General features: G+C 42.8%; 1 protein-coding gene across 1 annotated transcript in view; it reads left to right on the top strand.

Moving 5' to 3' along the window:
• Positions 1-15,413, top strand: part of LOC144507484 (mucin-5AC-like) — a 229,113-nt gene that overhangs the window by 105,947 nt on the left and 107,753 nt on the right. Inside the window, exons 37-39 of the mRNA XM_078234610.1 lie at positions 5,542-5,607; positions 6,995-7,054; positions 9,364-9,723. Of these exons, the coding sequence (XP_078090736.1) occupies positions 5,542-5,607; positions 6,995-7,054; positions 9,364-9,723 (486 nt within the window). The remainder of the gene's footprint in view (positions 1-5,541; positions 5,608-6,994; positions 7,055-9,363; positions 9,724-15,413) is intronic.

Below are 15,413 nucleotides of genomic sequence, written 5' to 3'. Positions count from 1 at the left end.
AACCTTCAACTCTCTTTAGCAACCTGGGATCCAAGTCATCCAAACCATCACCCTTAGCCATAGCAGCCTTCCTTAACCTTCTCCCTCTCAATTCTTACACTAACTATTGTCTTCGTTGTCTCAGTTTCTGCCAATATTTTGTCAGGATTCTCTTTCTTTATTAGCACCAATACAAATAACTGATTGAGCATTCTGGCTTTCACCTGCACCTCAAAGTGTCGATATCATTCTCTTTGAACCTTATTAGACATAAAATCGCCATAGTCCCAGATGACCATAGGCTGCTCTCCCCTTGGGGGAGAACTGCCTGGTGGTGATTTTAACCTGAGGACCTCCACACCTCAGGTGAGGGGTAAGGTTGAGACAGCAGGCCTTCATGAATAACCTGAGCTGCACTGTTGGCACCGCTCTGCATCACAAACTATCTGTCCAGACAACTGAGCTAACTGGTCCCCAAGACACAAGACGAACTACATTTCTGACTAGCCACTGAGTAATTACATTCTGGTAGAACAGTTTTGGGTTTCTTTTTATGTTGACCGCCATTCTATTTCCATACTCTCCCTTTGCCTCCCTTCTTTTCCTCTTCATCTCCCATCTCAACTGACATGAATTTTTCTGACATGTATCATGTGACATGTTTGCTTCATCACAATCTCTATTTCCCTTCTCATCCAGGGAGCCCTGTTTTGGCTCCCTTACCTTTCACCGTTGTTGGAATGTACCAAGCCTGTACCAAAGGCATCTCTTCTTTAAAGGTCACCCCGTGTTCCCTTATAACTTCTCCTGGAAGCTCTGGTTCCATTATGTCCTGGTTAGAATTCATCGTGTAGAAATTAGACCTCTTCCAATTTAGAATTCTGTATTTAGATTTTTCCTTGTTCATCTCCGTCACTAATCTAAACCTTATGATATGATGATCACTATTGCTGAAATATGTCCCTACAGACACTTGGTCCAGTTGGCCCACCTCATTTCCCAGCACCACATCTGGCAATGGCCTCCTTTCTCGTTGGGTTGAGAATGTGCTGATCAGGGAAGTTCTCCTGAACACATTTCAGAAATTCCTCCCCTTCCTTACTACTTACTCTAACCTTATCCCAATTGATATTTGGGTAGTTGGAGTCCCCACCATTACCAGTCTATAGATCTCCTACATCTCTGTGAGTCTCCCACAGATTTATTCCTCTATCTCTCTCTCTCTCTCCCTATTTAGTAGGCAATAGAATACCCCTTGCACATGAGAAAATTGATGGCAATTGACAGATGATCAATGTTAACAATATTTGAGCATTAGGATCTTTGACCGACACGGCATCCTCAGGCCTGGTTAGAGCTGGAGGTTCCTGGGAAGTGAGACTGAGTATAATTGGCCTGAGAATATTCAGAGCCACTGCCTGCCTGGAGAATTCAAGTCTGTGCTTTTGCTGATTGTAAGAGGTTTCCACTGTGCATTGCGAACCAATATTTATCAGAACTTCATTCTATGTAACAATTCCAATAAATCTATAATGTATAATTAACTTCCTGGCTGAACGAGCTATTAAATAGTTGTATCCCCTCTTAACTAAAATAATTTTATTTAAATCAACTAACAAAGAAGGGAATCAATTTGATTTTTTCAATGTCTGTACGTAGCTACATGCAGCAGAATCTGAGACTCAGAGCAGTTTCACAGGTTGAAATGTTTTCTGCTTTATAGAAACGACATCAAAACCTGAGACAGTGACAACAACCACATCCACCACCAAATACATACCTGGTAAGCAGCAATGGTTGTACACCCTGCTGCAAGTCTGTCCATCTCTGTGTGGTCTATCACTGACTCATTAACAAATATAACCACAAGATAAGACCATAAGACATAGGAGCGGAAGTAAGGCCATTCGGCCCATCGAGTCCACTCCACCACTCAATCATGGTTGATTTCAACTCCATTTACCCGCTCTCTCCCCATAGCCCTTAATTCCTCGAGAAATCAAGAATTTATCAATTTCTGTCTTGAAGACGCTCAACGTCTCGGCCTCCACAGCCCTCTGTGGCAATGAATTCCACAGACCTACCACTCTCTGGCTGAAGAAATTTCTCCTCATCTCTGTTCTAAAGTGACTCCCTTTTATTCTAAGGCTGTGCCCCCGCGTCCTAGTCTCCCCTGCTAATGGAAACAACTTCCCTACGTCCATCCTATCTAAGCCCTTCATTATCTTGTAAGTCTCTACCAGATCTCCCCTCAACCTCCTAAACTCCAATGAATATAATCCCACAATCCTCAGACGTTCATCGTATGTCAGGCCTACCATTCCTGGGATCATCCGTGTGAATCTCCGCTGGACCCGCTCCAGTGCCAGTATGTCCTTCCTGAGGTGTGGGGCCCAAAATTGCTCACAGTACTCCAAATGGGGCCTAACCAGTGCTTTATAAAGCCTCAGAAGTACATCCCTGCTTTTGTATTCCAAGCCTCTTGAGATAAATGACAACATTACATTTGCTTTCTTAATTACGGACTCAACCTGCAAGTTTACCTTTAGAGAATCCTGGACTAGGACTCCCAAGTCCCTTTGCACTTTAGCATTATGAATTTTGTCACCGTTTAGAAAATAGTCCATGCCTCTATTCTTTTTTCCAAAGTGCACGACCTCGCACTTGCCCACGTTGAATTTCATCAGCCACTTCTTGGACCACTCTCCTAAACTGTCTAAATCTTTCTGCAGCCTCCCCACCTCCTCAACTTTCATTTTCTACCTCACATTATCCTTTTAATTGTTTGCTTTGAAAACATTTGTTTCTCTGGTCGTTAAGTTGTAAATTTGAATGCAGCTTGTAGGAAGTTGTACTCCTGACATAACAGTTCGTGGAATGATAGATAATAATAGATAATTTCTAACATGCATCAACTGCCATGCCCTTTCATTCTCATATTTCTCCACTGCATGCGAAGCTCCCAAGTGAGAAGGATGTATTTATTATAACATCCACCGTATTATGATATGGACCAACAAAGCCTTTGTGGTGAAATTTTTACTGTCACTTGGTATGTTATCCCAGACCTTTCCATTCTTCTCATGTGACTCCTATCATGGTGTACCTTTCCCATTTCCCACAGTACTTTCCTGTGCCATTACCAGCCACATTCCATCCTTCCCAGGCCAACCCTCTCATATCCATACCCATCCCATTTCTTTCATTCCTATCATTCTCAGCCAATCTAGCCCTTCTTTCTATGTCTTCTGCATCCATGCCACCTTGTTCCCAATCGCAAACTTCCCATGCTATCCCTTTTTATTTTCACGCTATCCCCTCCTGTTCTCTCCCCTCCTCCCATATGATTCCCCCATCTCATGCCACTCCCCACATACCATCCTTCCTGTCCTGATCCGTCTATGATGTGGAGATGCCGGCGTTGGACTGGGGTAAACACAGTAAGTTTAACAACACCAGGTTAAAGTCCAACAGGTTTATTTGGTAGCAAAAGCCACACAAGCTTTCGGAGCTGCAAGCCCCTTCTTCAGGTGAGTGGGAATTCTGTTCACAAACAGAGCTTATAAAGACACAGACTCAATTTACATGAATAATGGTTGGAATGCGAATACTTACAACTAATCAAGTCTTTAAGAAACAAAACAATGGGAGTGGAGAGAGCATCAAGACAGGCTAAAAAGATGTGTATTGTCTCCAGACAAGACAGCCAGTGAAACTCTGCAGGTCCACGCAACTGTGGGAGTTACAAATAGTGTGACATGAACCCAATATCCCGGTTGAGGCCGTCCTCGTGTGTCCGTCTAGAGAGCTGGGCTCTCTTTACCTTCTTACTCCACCATCTCCCTGCACCCACTGCTGCTGTCATCCAGTGTTGGCAGCCATGCCCATGACGTACACTCCAGTTCTGCATGTGCCTCTCATGCCTTTGTGTGATCTGCCCAGCAAATCAACCCAGTGGGCAATCAGAACATTGGACAAAGACAGGAATTCTGGGATTCTGGCCGTTCCTGCCAGCAGGTTCTTCCAGTTCTGCCAATGGCAACCTCCCACCGGGCAGATTCCTCAACAGCGGGACAAGCAAGCCACACAAAGTACCGTAGACGTTAGTGGGATCCCAGAAGATTCCGCAACGGGAAGGGCCAGAAAGCTTTGGCCAGCGCTAAGTGGAATGGGCTACCAAATTAGGTTTGACAAATTATTTTGCCTTGTGGATTAACTGATGAAATAATTTTGTGATCGAGACTGAGATGAAGGCCAGAATTCTCCTACTTTGCTCATGGCTGGGATTTTCCGGTCTCGCTGCAGTGAATGGAGTTTCGGCTGAGCACCATTAGACCATAAGACATAGGAGCAGAATTAGGCCACTCGGCCCATTGAGTCTGCTCCGCCATTCAATCATGGCTGATAGTTTTCTCATCCCCATTCATCTGCCTTTTCCCCATAATCCTTGATCCCCTTATTAATCAAGAACCTATCTATCTCTGTCTTAAAGACACTCAATGACCTCCACAGCCTTCTGTGGCAACGAGTTCAACAGGTTCACCACTCTCTGGCTGAAGAAATTCCTCCTCTCTGCTTTAAAGGATCGTCCCTTTAGCCTGAGGTTGTGCCCTCTGGTTCTAGTTTTTCCTACTAGTGGAAACATCCTCTCCACGTCCATCCTATCCAAACCACGCAGTATCCTGTAAGTTTCAATAGGATTGCCCCTTCATCCTTCTAAACTCCAACAAGTACAGACCCAGAGTCCTCAGCCGTTCTCCATACGACAGAAATTGTCTGTTCTTGCTGACAGCGGTGGGGGGTGGGCGGGCGGTGGGCGGGCGGTGGGCGGGGGAATGAGATCAGAGAATCCCGACCAAAGTGTCTAGAAGTTTGAAATTTGGGTGCTTGGCTGCGGGCAGCAGGAAAGTATGTTTTCAAACCTGGTACAGGCAAGGCTCACTGAGTGGTGTAGCAATATTTTTCTTGCGATATAGAAACTGTACCACTAACGTGGACAATGATTAAAACTACCTCCACCACCAGTTACATGCCTGGTAAGTGACAGCAGTTTTTGAATTAAATTGCACCAAATCTACCTCCACAAATTAATTATTTTTGAATGTTTCTTCCCTGCTGCCATCAGACTTTTGAATGGACCTATCTTGCATTAAGCTGATCTTTTTCTACACTCTACATATGACTGTAACATTACATTCAGCACCCTCTCCTTTCCTTCTCTACGATGTACTCTATGAACGGTATGCTTTGTCTGTCTAGCACGGAAGAAACAATACTCTTCACTGTATGCTAATACATGTGACAAGAATAAATCAAATCAGAAATCAAATCCGTGTAACAATTCCGGAAACTCTTACACTAAATAGAATATTGAATATGGTTCATTAAATAGTTCTATTCAGTCTCCACTAAGTACATTTATTGGGTACGCTAAGATAAAGAGAATAGCTATAATCTTCAGGAACTTTATGCTTATCTACCTGCAGCAGAAAAGTAAGTCTATATAAATCTGGTACAGATGAGTCTCAGTGTAATGGTTTGAAATATTTTTCACTTCTGTAGAAACTACATCACTCATTGAAACAACGACTTCAACTGCATCCACCACCACCCCCACCCCCAAAGTGGGTAAGTGCCGTTTAATAACTTGCATCAAGACGGTTTCCACAAATGGATTATTTTCTAACTCCATGTGGCCTGTCACTGAATACGTAATGAAATAAAACTTTCACCTTTTTACCACAGATATTCCATTCTAATTATTTGGTTTGAAAATGTATTATTTTTGTTTTCTGGTAATGTTTACGCAGCTTTTAAGAGATGGGGCTCCTAATTTATTGTTTAGTGGAAATAAGATGTATGTTAGGGATTTGGTACCAGTTGTGGTAAAATCCTGCAGGGTGCATCCACTTGCATAAACTGATATATGTCCCCAGTGTCGAAGCTTCAAACAAGAAGTGTATATTATCAAATATATCCCGACAAGCATCCCTCGATGTTCGAATTAAAATGAATGGCACTTAGGATATTTATAAATCTGCATGTTGTTTCGGCTTTACGATGCTGGCTTCGACAATACAATGCTCTATGCCACCTGCCTTGTATATTATTCAGTCGCAGAACCTGAACAAGTCTGTGGAATCGGTGAAACCGCTGTCCGATTTTCCTGGAAAAATGTGACCCCACAGTGCGGAGACATGGGGCCAGAGACGGACAGGACGATGGGTGGACGGAGAGTGGGAGAGGCAGTGCTGTCTGTCTTGGTTTTGTGTGTCTTGTTTAGGCAGACACTTTCAGTGAGAGCGCAGTAAATATGTGAGGCTCATCTGCGAGTGTATTCATGTGGTCAAATCTCCTGCAGTGACCTGTTGGCTGACAAATAGCTTCAGACAAGAAGTTTCCAACTACCTGAGACCAATACATGGATGCACAAATAATCCTGAAGGATGAACATTGACATGTGGTCATGAACCAGTTGATTGTTTTTATCATTGTGTACCTACGTGAAAATCAGTTCACACTTATGATGTTTTGACATGACATAGTTTTCAGGAACAAGTTGTGTCATAAGTTCAAGGACTGCTTGTCTGAAATAGTGTGTGGGTTTCCTCTGGGTGCTCCAGTTTCCTCCTCCAGTCCAAAGATGTGCGGGTTAGGTGCATTGGCCATGCTCAATTGCCCCTTAGTGCCAGGAGATTAGCAGGGTAAAAATGTCGGGTTATGGGAATAGGATCTGGGTGGGATTGTGGTCGGCGCAGACTCGATGGGCTGAATGGCCTCTTTCTGCACTGTAGCAAATCAATGTGACAATTCCATCAACTGTTCACTTGTGCAATTAGTGTATGAATGTGGGTTATTAAGTAGTTCTATTCTCTCCACGCTAAGTTTATTGAGTGTACTGAGTATACAATTGAATAGGTGTAATTTTTAGAAATGTTGTGCTTAGCTACATGCAATAGAAAGGTAAGTTTATAATCCTCAGTGTGCACTGTTGAAATATTTTTCTCCTCTGCAGAAACTACAACGCCGATTGTGACAACAACTTCAACCGTGCCCACCAGCAGCACCACAACCGGTAATTGGCAGCGATTTTATATCTTGTGCTAAGTCTATTTCAGAATGGATTCGATTCTAACTTTATGTGGTCTGTTTTATTATTTTATAAATGTGGCTTTGAATTTTCTACTTCAAATTGGTTTGCTTTGAAAATGTTTGCAAAGCTGTTCCTTATTTTGTAAATTTTTGGTTCAATTTTAGGAAATTATGTTCCTCGCATCATGTTTAGCAGAACAGGGTACAAATCCTATGTGCAGCCCAAGCAACGTGGGGGCATTGTATTATACATTCCTATTAAATAGCAATTCTGCAGTTATCAAATATCGGGGTGGTTTCTGTTTCAAACCAGGAAAAGAATTCTCTCAATAGACTCTCAAATTCTTCCCTGGAATTTCATTTCCCCGCTCTTTCTCTCTCTCTCGCACGTAAATGAAAATTAACCCATTGATTTCTGAAGTAGGAATATGAACATGGAAAGCACCTTAGTGCTTAGATGAACAGTGTTGTACTGGATTGGTCGTCTTTGCATCATTGCGATGAAATTGTGGAGCTGGAATGTAATAAGTTATCTGAAGCACTATTCCCAGTGAATGTCAACTGCACACCCTAATTCGGAACTATATCACCATTCCTTCACTATCACGGGGTCAACATCCTAAAACCACTCTTCTTAACTGCAATGTGAGACTGAATGGATACATGGACTGCAACTGTTCAGGAAAGTAGCACAGTTGATATGGTTTACATGGACTTCAGTGAGGTCCCACAGGGAAGGTTGGTCCAAAAGGTTGGAGCCCATGGGATCCAAGGTTAGTTGCCAATTGGATCCAAAATTAACTTGTTAATAGGAGCCAAAAGTGATGGAGGAGGGTTGCTTTTGTGATTGGAAACCTGTGACCAGTGGTGTACCACAGGGATCAGTGCTGGGACCCTTGATGTTTGTTATATACATTAATGACTTGAATAAAGTTTATTAAAATTTATTTGTTAGTGTCACAAGTAGGCTTACTTGTGACACTAATAAACACTACAAAGTTACTGTGGATATCCCCTAGTCGCCACACTCCGGCGCCTGTTCGGGTACACTGAGGGAGAATTTAGCATGGCCAAGGCACCTAACCAGCACCTCTTTCGGACTGTGGAAGGAAACTGGAGCACCCGGAGGAAACCCAAGCAGACACGGGGAGAACATGCAGACTCTGCACAGACAATGACCCAAGGCCGGAATTGAACCTGGGTCCCTGGCGCTGTGAGGCAGCAGTGCTAACCACTGTGCCACCGTGCAGGATTGGAATGTAATAGGTATAATTAGTAAGTTTGCAGATGACATGAAAATTGGTGGTGTTGTTGATAGCGAGGAGGATAGTCTAAGACTACAGACTGATATAGATCAGCTGGTAAATTGGGCAGAGCAATGGCAGATGGAATTTAATCCTGATAAGTTTGAGGTGATGCATTTTGGGAGGTCCAATAAGGGTGGAATATACACAATGAATGGTAGGTCCCTAGGGAGTATTGAGGAACAAAGGGACTTTGATGTACAAATTCATAGAACGCTGAAGGTCGCAGCGCAGGTAGATAAGATGGTGAAGAAGGCATACAGAATGTTTGCCTTCATTAGCCGGCGCATAGACTATCGGAGCAGGGAGGAGTTGGTACAACTTTATAAAACATTGGTTAGGCCACAGATGGAATATTGTGTGCAGTTCTGGACGTCACAATGTCGAAGAACGTGATTGCAGTGGAGAGGGCGCAGAGGAGATTCACCAGGATGTTGCCAGGGATGGAAAGTTTCAGCTATGAGGAGAGACTGGATAGGCTGGGTTTGTTTTCCCTGGAGCAGTGGAGACTGAAGGGGGATCTGATAGAGGTATATAAAATAATGAGAGGCATAGCAAGGATAGATCTTCAGAATCTTTTAGTTATGGCAGAGGAGTCTAAGACCAGAGGGCATAGGTTTAAGGTGAGGAGTAAGTGGTTTAGAGGGGGATGATTCACCCAGAGGGCGATGGAAATATGGAATGCGCTGCCCGAGAGGGTGATGGAGGCAGATACCCTTGCAACATTTAAGAAACATCTGGACAAGCACTTAAATCTTGAATGCACAGTAGACTAATGACCAAGGACTGGTAAATGGGATGATTTTGATTGGTATTTGATGGTTGACATAGACATGATGGGCTGAAGGGCCTGTTTCTATGCTGTATGACGTTGAAAGAATATGGCGTCAAATTGAGAGAGGTTGCTGTGCCATTTTAATCTTTGTATTTCTTGTTAATTAACTTGTTTAAAGGCAGGTTCAGTAAGCCCAGACTTCTTATTTTGCAGAGGAGCAATGTAACGGTGAATGGTCTCCTTGGATTAATGATCAGACGCCTTCTGAGGACAGCCCAGGCGATTCTGAGTTATTGGATTCCATGCGCGATGAACTGTGCCCTTCCTCTTCTGATGCAATTAATAAAATCCAATGTCAATTTGCTGATTACCCGGAGAGGCCAATAAGTGAATCGACGGACAATGTGACCTGTGACAAAGACACAGGACTTGTCTGTGTTTACAGCGAAAGTGCTTCGCTGGACAGGAAGTTTTGTTATGATTATCAAATCCGCGTTTGCTGTGAGCCACAAACCACAACACAACGGACAACAACCTATCTGCCTGAAACCACCTCTACAACCACCACTCCTGGTAAATATGATATTTGCGTGTAAAGGGGATGATGGCCTATTATCACTAGACTATCAATCCAGAAACTCAGCTAGAATGTTCTGGGGACCAGGGTTCGAATCCTGCCAAGGCAGATGGTGAAATTTGGATTCAATAAAAAATATCTGGAATTAAGAATCTACCGATGACCACGAAACCATTGTCGACTGTCGTAAAAATCCATCTGGTTCATTCATGTCCTTTAAGGAAGGTCATCTGCCGTCCTTACCTGGTCTGGTTGACATGTGACTCCAGAGCCACAGCAAAGTGGTTGACTCTCAATTGTCCTCAGGCAATCAGGGATGGGTAATAAATGCTGGCCAGCCAGCAACGCCCATGTCCCATGAATGAATAAATAAAATACACATCTCTTTTAGAACAAAAACACTTTGAACAAACTTGCCCTATATGAGTGAAAATCCTACATCCGACACAGATAATGCATCAAGCTGATAAAGCAATAGTAGGTCCAAATTAGAAATTATTGTAGTAATAGTCTGCCCAAAAGATGCACTGATTCATAAGACAATGTCTGTCATTTTAATCGAGTCATTGGTCCATATCAAATACATGGGCTAATACGTCAATTAGAGAAGTGAATAGCAATAAGATGATTAGTGTATTTTCAACTATTTGTCCGGCATTGTTTCACATGCTATTTAACTCTTACCTGAACCATCTCCTCTTTTTGGACTAAAATTTCTTTTGCATTATAACTAATATACTGCGGACACACTCACATCAAGAAAGTGACTGGTGCCTAGCTCGACATGATCAACTGTTTACTCCCTATTCATAATGAATAGTAGCAGTAACATGACGTGTGACTGAATAATGTAGTGCAGGTCCACAGCATAAATGCTTAAATGGTAGACCCTTCCATTGACCCTGTATACTCTGTTAAGATCATGTTGGAGCCTTGGGAGGAGTTGCTCCAGTATCAGCGCCAGGATTGTTGTCCAAGTGTTTTAAAACCACTCTTTTTTTTTGGATAGCTAGTTCAATATAAATCTGCCCATGCTTTCCACTGTCCATTGAAAACTAATTGTTGCAGGAACTCCATTAATGGTCCAATTGACATAGCAATTCCCACAACCCTTTACATTTGTGGAAATGATGCTCTGATGGCAAAGGCTGTTCGCTTTGAATGGTTCTCTTTCCTTTCCTCCAAAATAATCTTATTGAGTAGATTAAGATAGAAGTGAATAGATTTCGTTTTTACAAATGCTATTCTGCCGCACATGACCAAGAATATATGTTTTTAAACTGAATACTACGGGCTTCAGTGTGCAATGTAAGAAGTTGAAAGATTTTCCTGTTCTACAGAAACAATGCTACCAACACTGGCATGGGCTACAATTACAGCTACCACCAGCTACATACCTAATAAGGGACAACACTTTCATACCTTGCATTAAGTTAGTCTCCAATAGGTTGTTTACTAGCTCCATGCGGCCTGTCATTGAAGGGTAACAACATACAGCTTTCACTTTTACACACACATTTCCCTTTCTAATTGTTTGCTTGGAAAGTGATTGCATCCTTGACCGTTAAGTTGTAATTTATTGGAAGTTGTTTAGCAAATCGTCTTCCTGACATCATGTTTGCCCAAATGGGAAGCAAATCAGCACTTTCGCTCCCAAGTTCACACTTTTTTGCAATGAGCGTTAACTACCATCCCGTAGAGTGCCCAGCTCCTAATGAGAAGAGTATGTTAAATTATTTTTATATATATATATAACATGCTGTCAATGAACAACCTGTTTGTCACACTTTGTCAATACTGATGTTGTAAAGCAATATAATGGACTGCAAGTCACAGCCAATCCATCTCATTCCATCTCTCTGACTATTTCACGCTGTTCTGAGCTCAGCTACAGGATTTCATAGAAGAATCATAGAAGGAGGCCATTCGGTCCATCAAGCCTGCACCGACAAGAATCCCACCCAGGCCCTATCCCAAAAACCCCAAGTATTTATCCTAATAGTCCCCCTGACACCTAAGGAACAATTCCGCATGGTCAATCAACCTAACCCACACATCTTTGGAGTGTGGGAGGAAACCAGAACACTCGGAGAAAACCCACCCAGACACGGGGAGAATGTGCAAACTCCACACAGATAGTGACCCAAGCCGGGAATCGAACCTGGGTCCCTGGAGCTGTGAGGCAGAATTGCTAACCACTGTGCCACCATACAGCCCATATTATCAGGTTTTTTGTTGATACCCACTAGAAAACTGAGTCTGGTGGTATGTGCTCAGTAGGTTGGTCTGTGGAATGTAGTTTTCCTGCAGTGTGACTCCTCCTCTTGCAGATAGCAGAATATCACCCTCTTCACCCCCTTTGATCTTTGAGATGATGAGTGAATTACCAGTCTGATGAAACAACCTGATGCTAAATGAGTCAAGCAGTCAAATTACATGCTAGATTGATGTTATATGGACCACTGTGGCAATGTTGTGTAACTAAACTATGATAAACTGTCTCACAAGTCTATTTGGAAGTGTCATCAAACATAGAATAGCTGTCTTAAATCCATTTCGAATGAGGAGGATGAAGAATTTTTTTAAAATTCATTTGTGGGGTGTGGGTGTCACTGGCTGGCCAGCATTAATTGCCCATCCTTACTTGCCCTTGAGAACGTGGTGATGAGCCACCTTCTTGAACTGCTGTAGTTCCTGAGGTGTTGGTACTCCCACAGTGCTGTTAGAGAGGGAATTCCAGGATTTTGACCCAACAACAACCCAACAACAACAACAAGGAACGACGATATATTTGCAAGTCAGGATGGTGAGTGACTTGGAGGGGAACCTCCAGGTGATGGTGTTCCCAGATATCTGTTGCCCTTGTCCTTCTAGATGGCTGAAAACATGGGTTTGAAAGGTGCTGCCTAAGGAACCTTCGTGGGTTCATGCAGCGCATCTTGGAGATGGTACACACTGCTGCCACTGTTCATCGGCGGTAGAGGGATTAAATGTGTGTTGAAGGGGTAGCAGTCAAGTGGACAACTTTGTCCTGGATGGTGCCAGGCTTCTTGAATGTTTTGGAGGTGCACTCATCCAGACAAGTGGAGAGTATTTCATTTTTCTCCAGACTTGTCCGTTGTAGATGGTAGACAGGCTTTGGGGAGTCAGAAAGTGAGATACTTACAAAAGGATTCCTAGCCTCTGACCTGCTCTGCTAGCCACAGTATTTATATGGCCAGTCCAGTTCAGTTTCTGGTCAATGGTAACACCCAGGATGTTGATAGTGGGAAATTCAGCAATGGTAAAGCCATTGATTGTTGGGGGACTATGGGTAGATTCTGTCTCTTGGGGGAGATGGTCATCGTCTAGCAAGAGAGACAGGGACTGCAGTTCACGCTCTGTGTTGAATAGAAACGGCATTATGTATGAATCTGGATATGATGGTGCAGGTTGCCAGGACAATATTTCAATGTTAGGACCTTCCACTGACACTACATTGTCAGGTCAGCTTCGAGCTGGAGGACTCTGGGAAGTGAAACAGTCAGAGCCGCTGTTAATGTGGAGAATTCAAGTCGATGTGCATCTGTCTATTCTAAGAGGTTTGCACTGTCCATTGAAAACTAATATTGACAGGAACTCCATTCTATGTGACAAACGCCAGCAAATCTTACCTTGAAAAATTGATGTCCTGGCTGAAGAGCTATTAATTAATTATATTGCCTATTTGCTAAAATAATTTTGTTAAGTAAAGAGAAAAGTGAATGGATTCATTTTTTGCAACTTCTGTGCGTAGCGACATGCAGCAGAATCTGAGACTCAGAGCGGTTTCACAGGTTGAAATGTTTTCTGCTTTATAGAAACGACACCAAAACCTGAGATAGTGACGACAACCACATCCACCACCAAATACATACCTGGTAAGCAGCAACAGTTTTATACCTTGCTCCCAGTCTCTCTCCAAATGTGATTGTTTTCTCGCTCAGAGTGGTTTGTTATTGACTCAGCAGCAAATATAACTTTTCATTTTTCCTTTATTGTTAAACAAACAGTGATCCCAGAACTGACACCTGGCAAACACCACTGTCTACTGTTGTCAAGTCCAAAATAGAACCATCTACCACCGCTTGCTGCTTTCTGTTCTTAAGCCAATTTTTTTTATCTGTTTGGATACTGACCTTTCTATTCCATAGGCTTCAATTTTTTAATCAGTCTTTTATGTGAAAATTTGCAAAACATTTGATTAAAATCTATATCGACAACATCCACAATATTCCTTTCATCAAGCTCCTCTGCTACTTTTGCAAAAAATATCAATGAGTTTGCCTGGCAAGATCTTCCTTTTACAATTCCACGCTGGCTTTCTTTAACTAACCCAAACCTCTCCAAATGTTTGTGAATGTTTCCCTGATTATGGATTCCAAATCCTAAGCCAGCTCCATCTAAGGAAGGTTTAAGATTAAAACAAGCCCTTCAACGCTCTTTAGCAACCTGGGATCCAAGTCATCCAAACCATCACCCTTAGCCATAGCAGCCTTCCTTAACCTTCTCCCTCTCAATTCTTACACTAACTATTGTCTCCGTTGTCTCAGTTTCTGCCAATATTTTGTCAGGATTCTCTTTCTTTATTAGCACCAATACAAATAACTGATTGAGCATTCTGGCTTTCACCTGCACCTCAAAGTGTCGATATCATTCTCTTTGAACCTTATTAGACATAAAATCGCCATAGTCCCAGATGACCATAGGCTGCTCTCCCCTTGGGGGAGAACTGCCTGGTGGTGATTTTAACCTGAGGACCTCCACACCTCAGGTGAGGGGTAAGGTTGAGACAGCAGGCCTTCATGAATAACCTGAGCTGCACTGTTGGCACCGCTCTGCATCACAAACTATCTGTCCAGACAACTGAGCTAACTGGTCCCCAAGACACAAGACGAACTACATTTCTGACTAGCCACTGAGTAATTACATTCTGGTAGAACAGTTTTGGGTTTCTTTTTATGTTGACCGCCATTCTATTTCCATACTCTCCCTTTGCCTCCCTTCTTTTCCTCTTCATCTCCCATCTCAACTGACATGAATTTTTCTGACATGTATCATGTGACATGTTTGCTTCATCACAATCTCTATTTCCCTTCTCATCCAGGGAGCCCTGTTTTGGCTCCCTTACCTTTCACCGTTGTTGGAATGTACCAAGCCTGTACCAAAGGCATCTCTTCTTTAAAGGTCACCCCGTGTTCCCTTATAACTTCTCCTGGAAGCTCTGGTTCCATTATGTCCTGGTTAGAATTCATCGTGTAGAAATTAGACCTCTTCCAATTTAGAATTCTGTATTTAGATTTTTCCTTGTTCATCTCCGTCACTAATCTAAACCTTATGATATGATGATCACTATTGCTGAAATATGTCCCTACAGACACTTGGTCCAGTTGGCCCACCTCATTTCCCAGCACCACATCTGGCAATGGCCTCCTTTCTCGTTGGGTTGAGAATGTGCTGATCAGGGAAGTTCTCCTGAACACATTTCAGAAATTCCTCCCCTTCCTTACTACTTACTCTAACCTTATCCCAATTGATATTTGGGTAGTTGGAGTCCCCACCATTACCAGTCTATAGATCTCCTACATCTCTGTGAGTCTCCCATAGATTTATTCCTCTATCTCTCTCTCTCTCTCCCTATTTAGTAGGCAATAGAATACCCCTTGCA

The sequence above is a fragment of the Mustelus asterias genome, chromosome 19 (assembly GCF_964213995.1).
Source record: "Mustelus asterias chromosome 19, sMusAst1.hap1.1, whole genome shotgun sequence".
In the NCBI taxonomy this organism is placed as follows: Eukaryota; Metazoa; Chordata; class Chondrichthyes; order Carcharhiniformes; family Triakidae; genus Mustelus; species Mustelus asterias.
The sequence above is the reverse complement of the archived record's forward strand: the minus strand, read 5'-3'. Positions and strand labels throughout refer to the sequence as shown.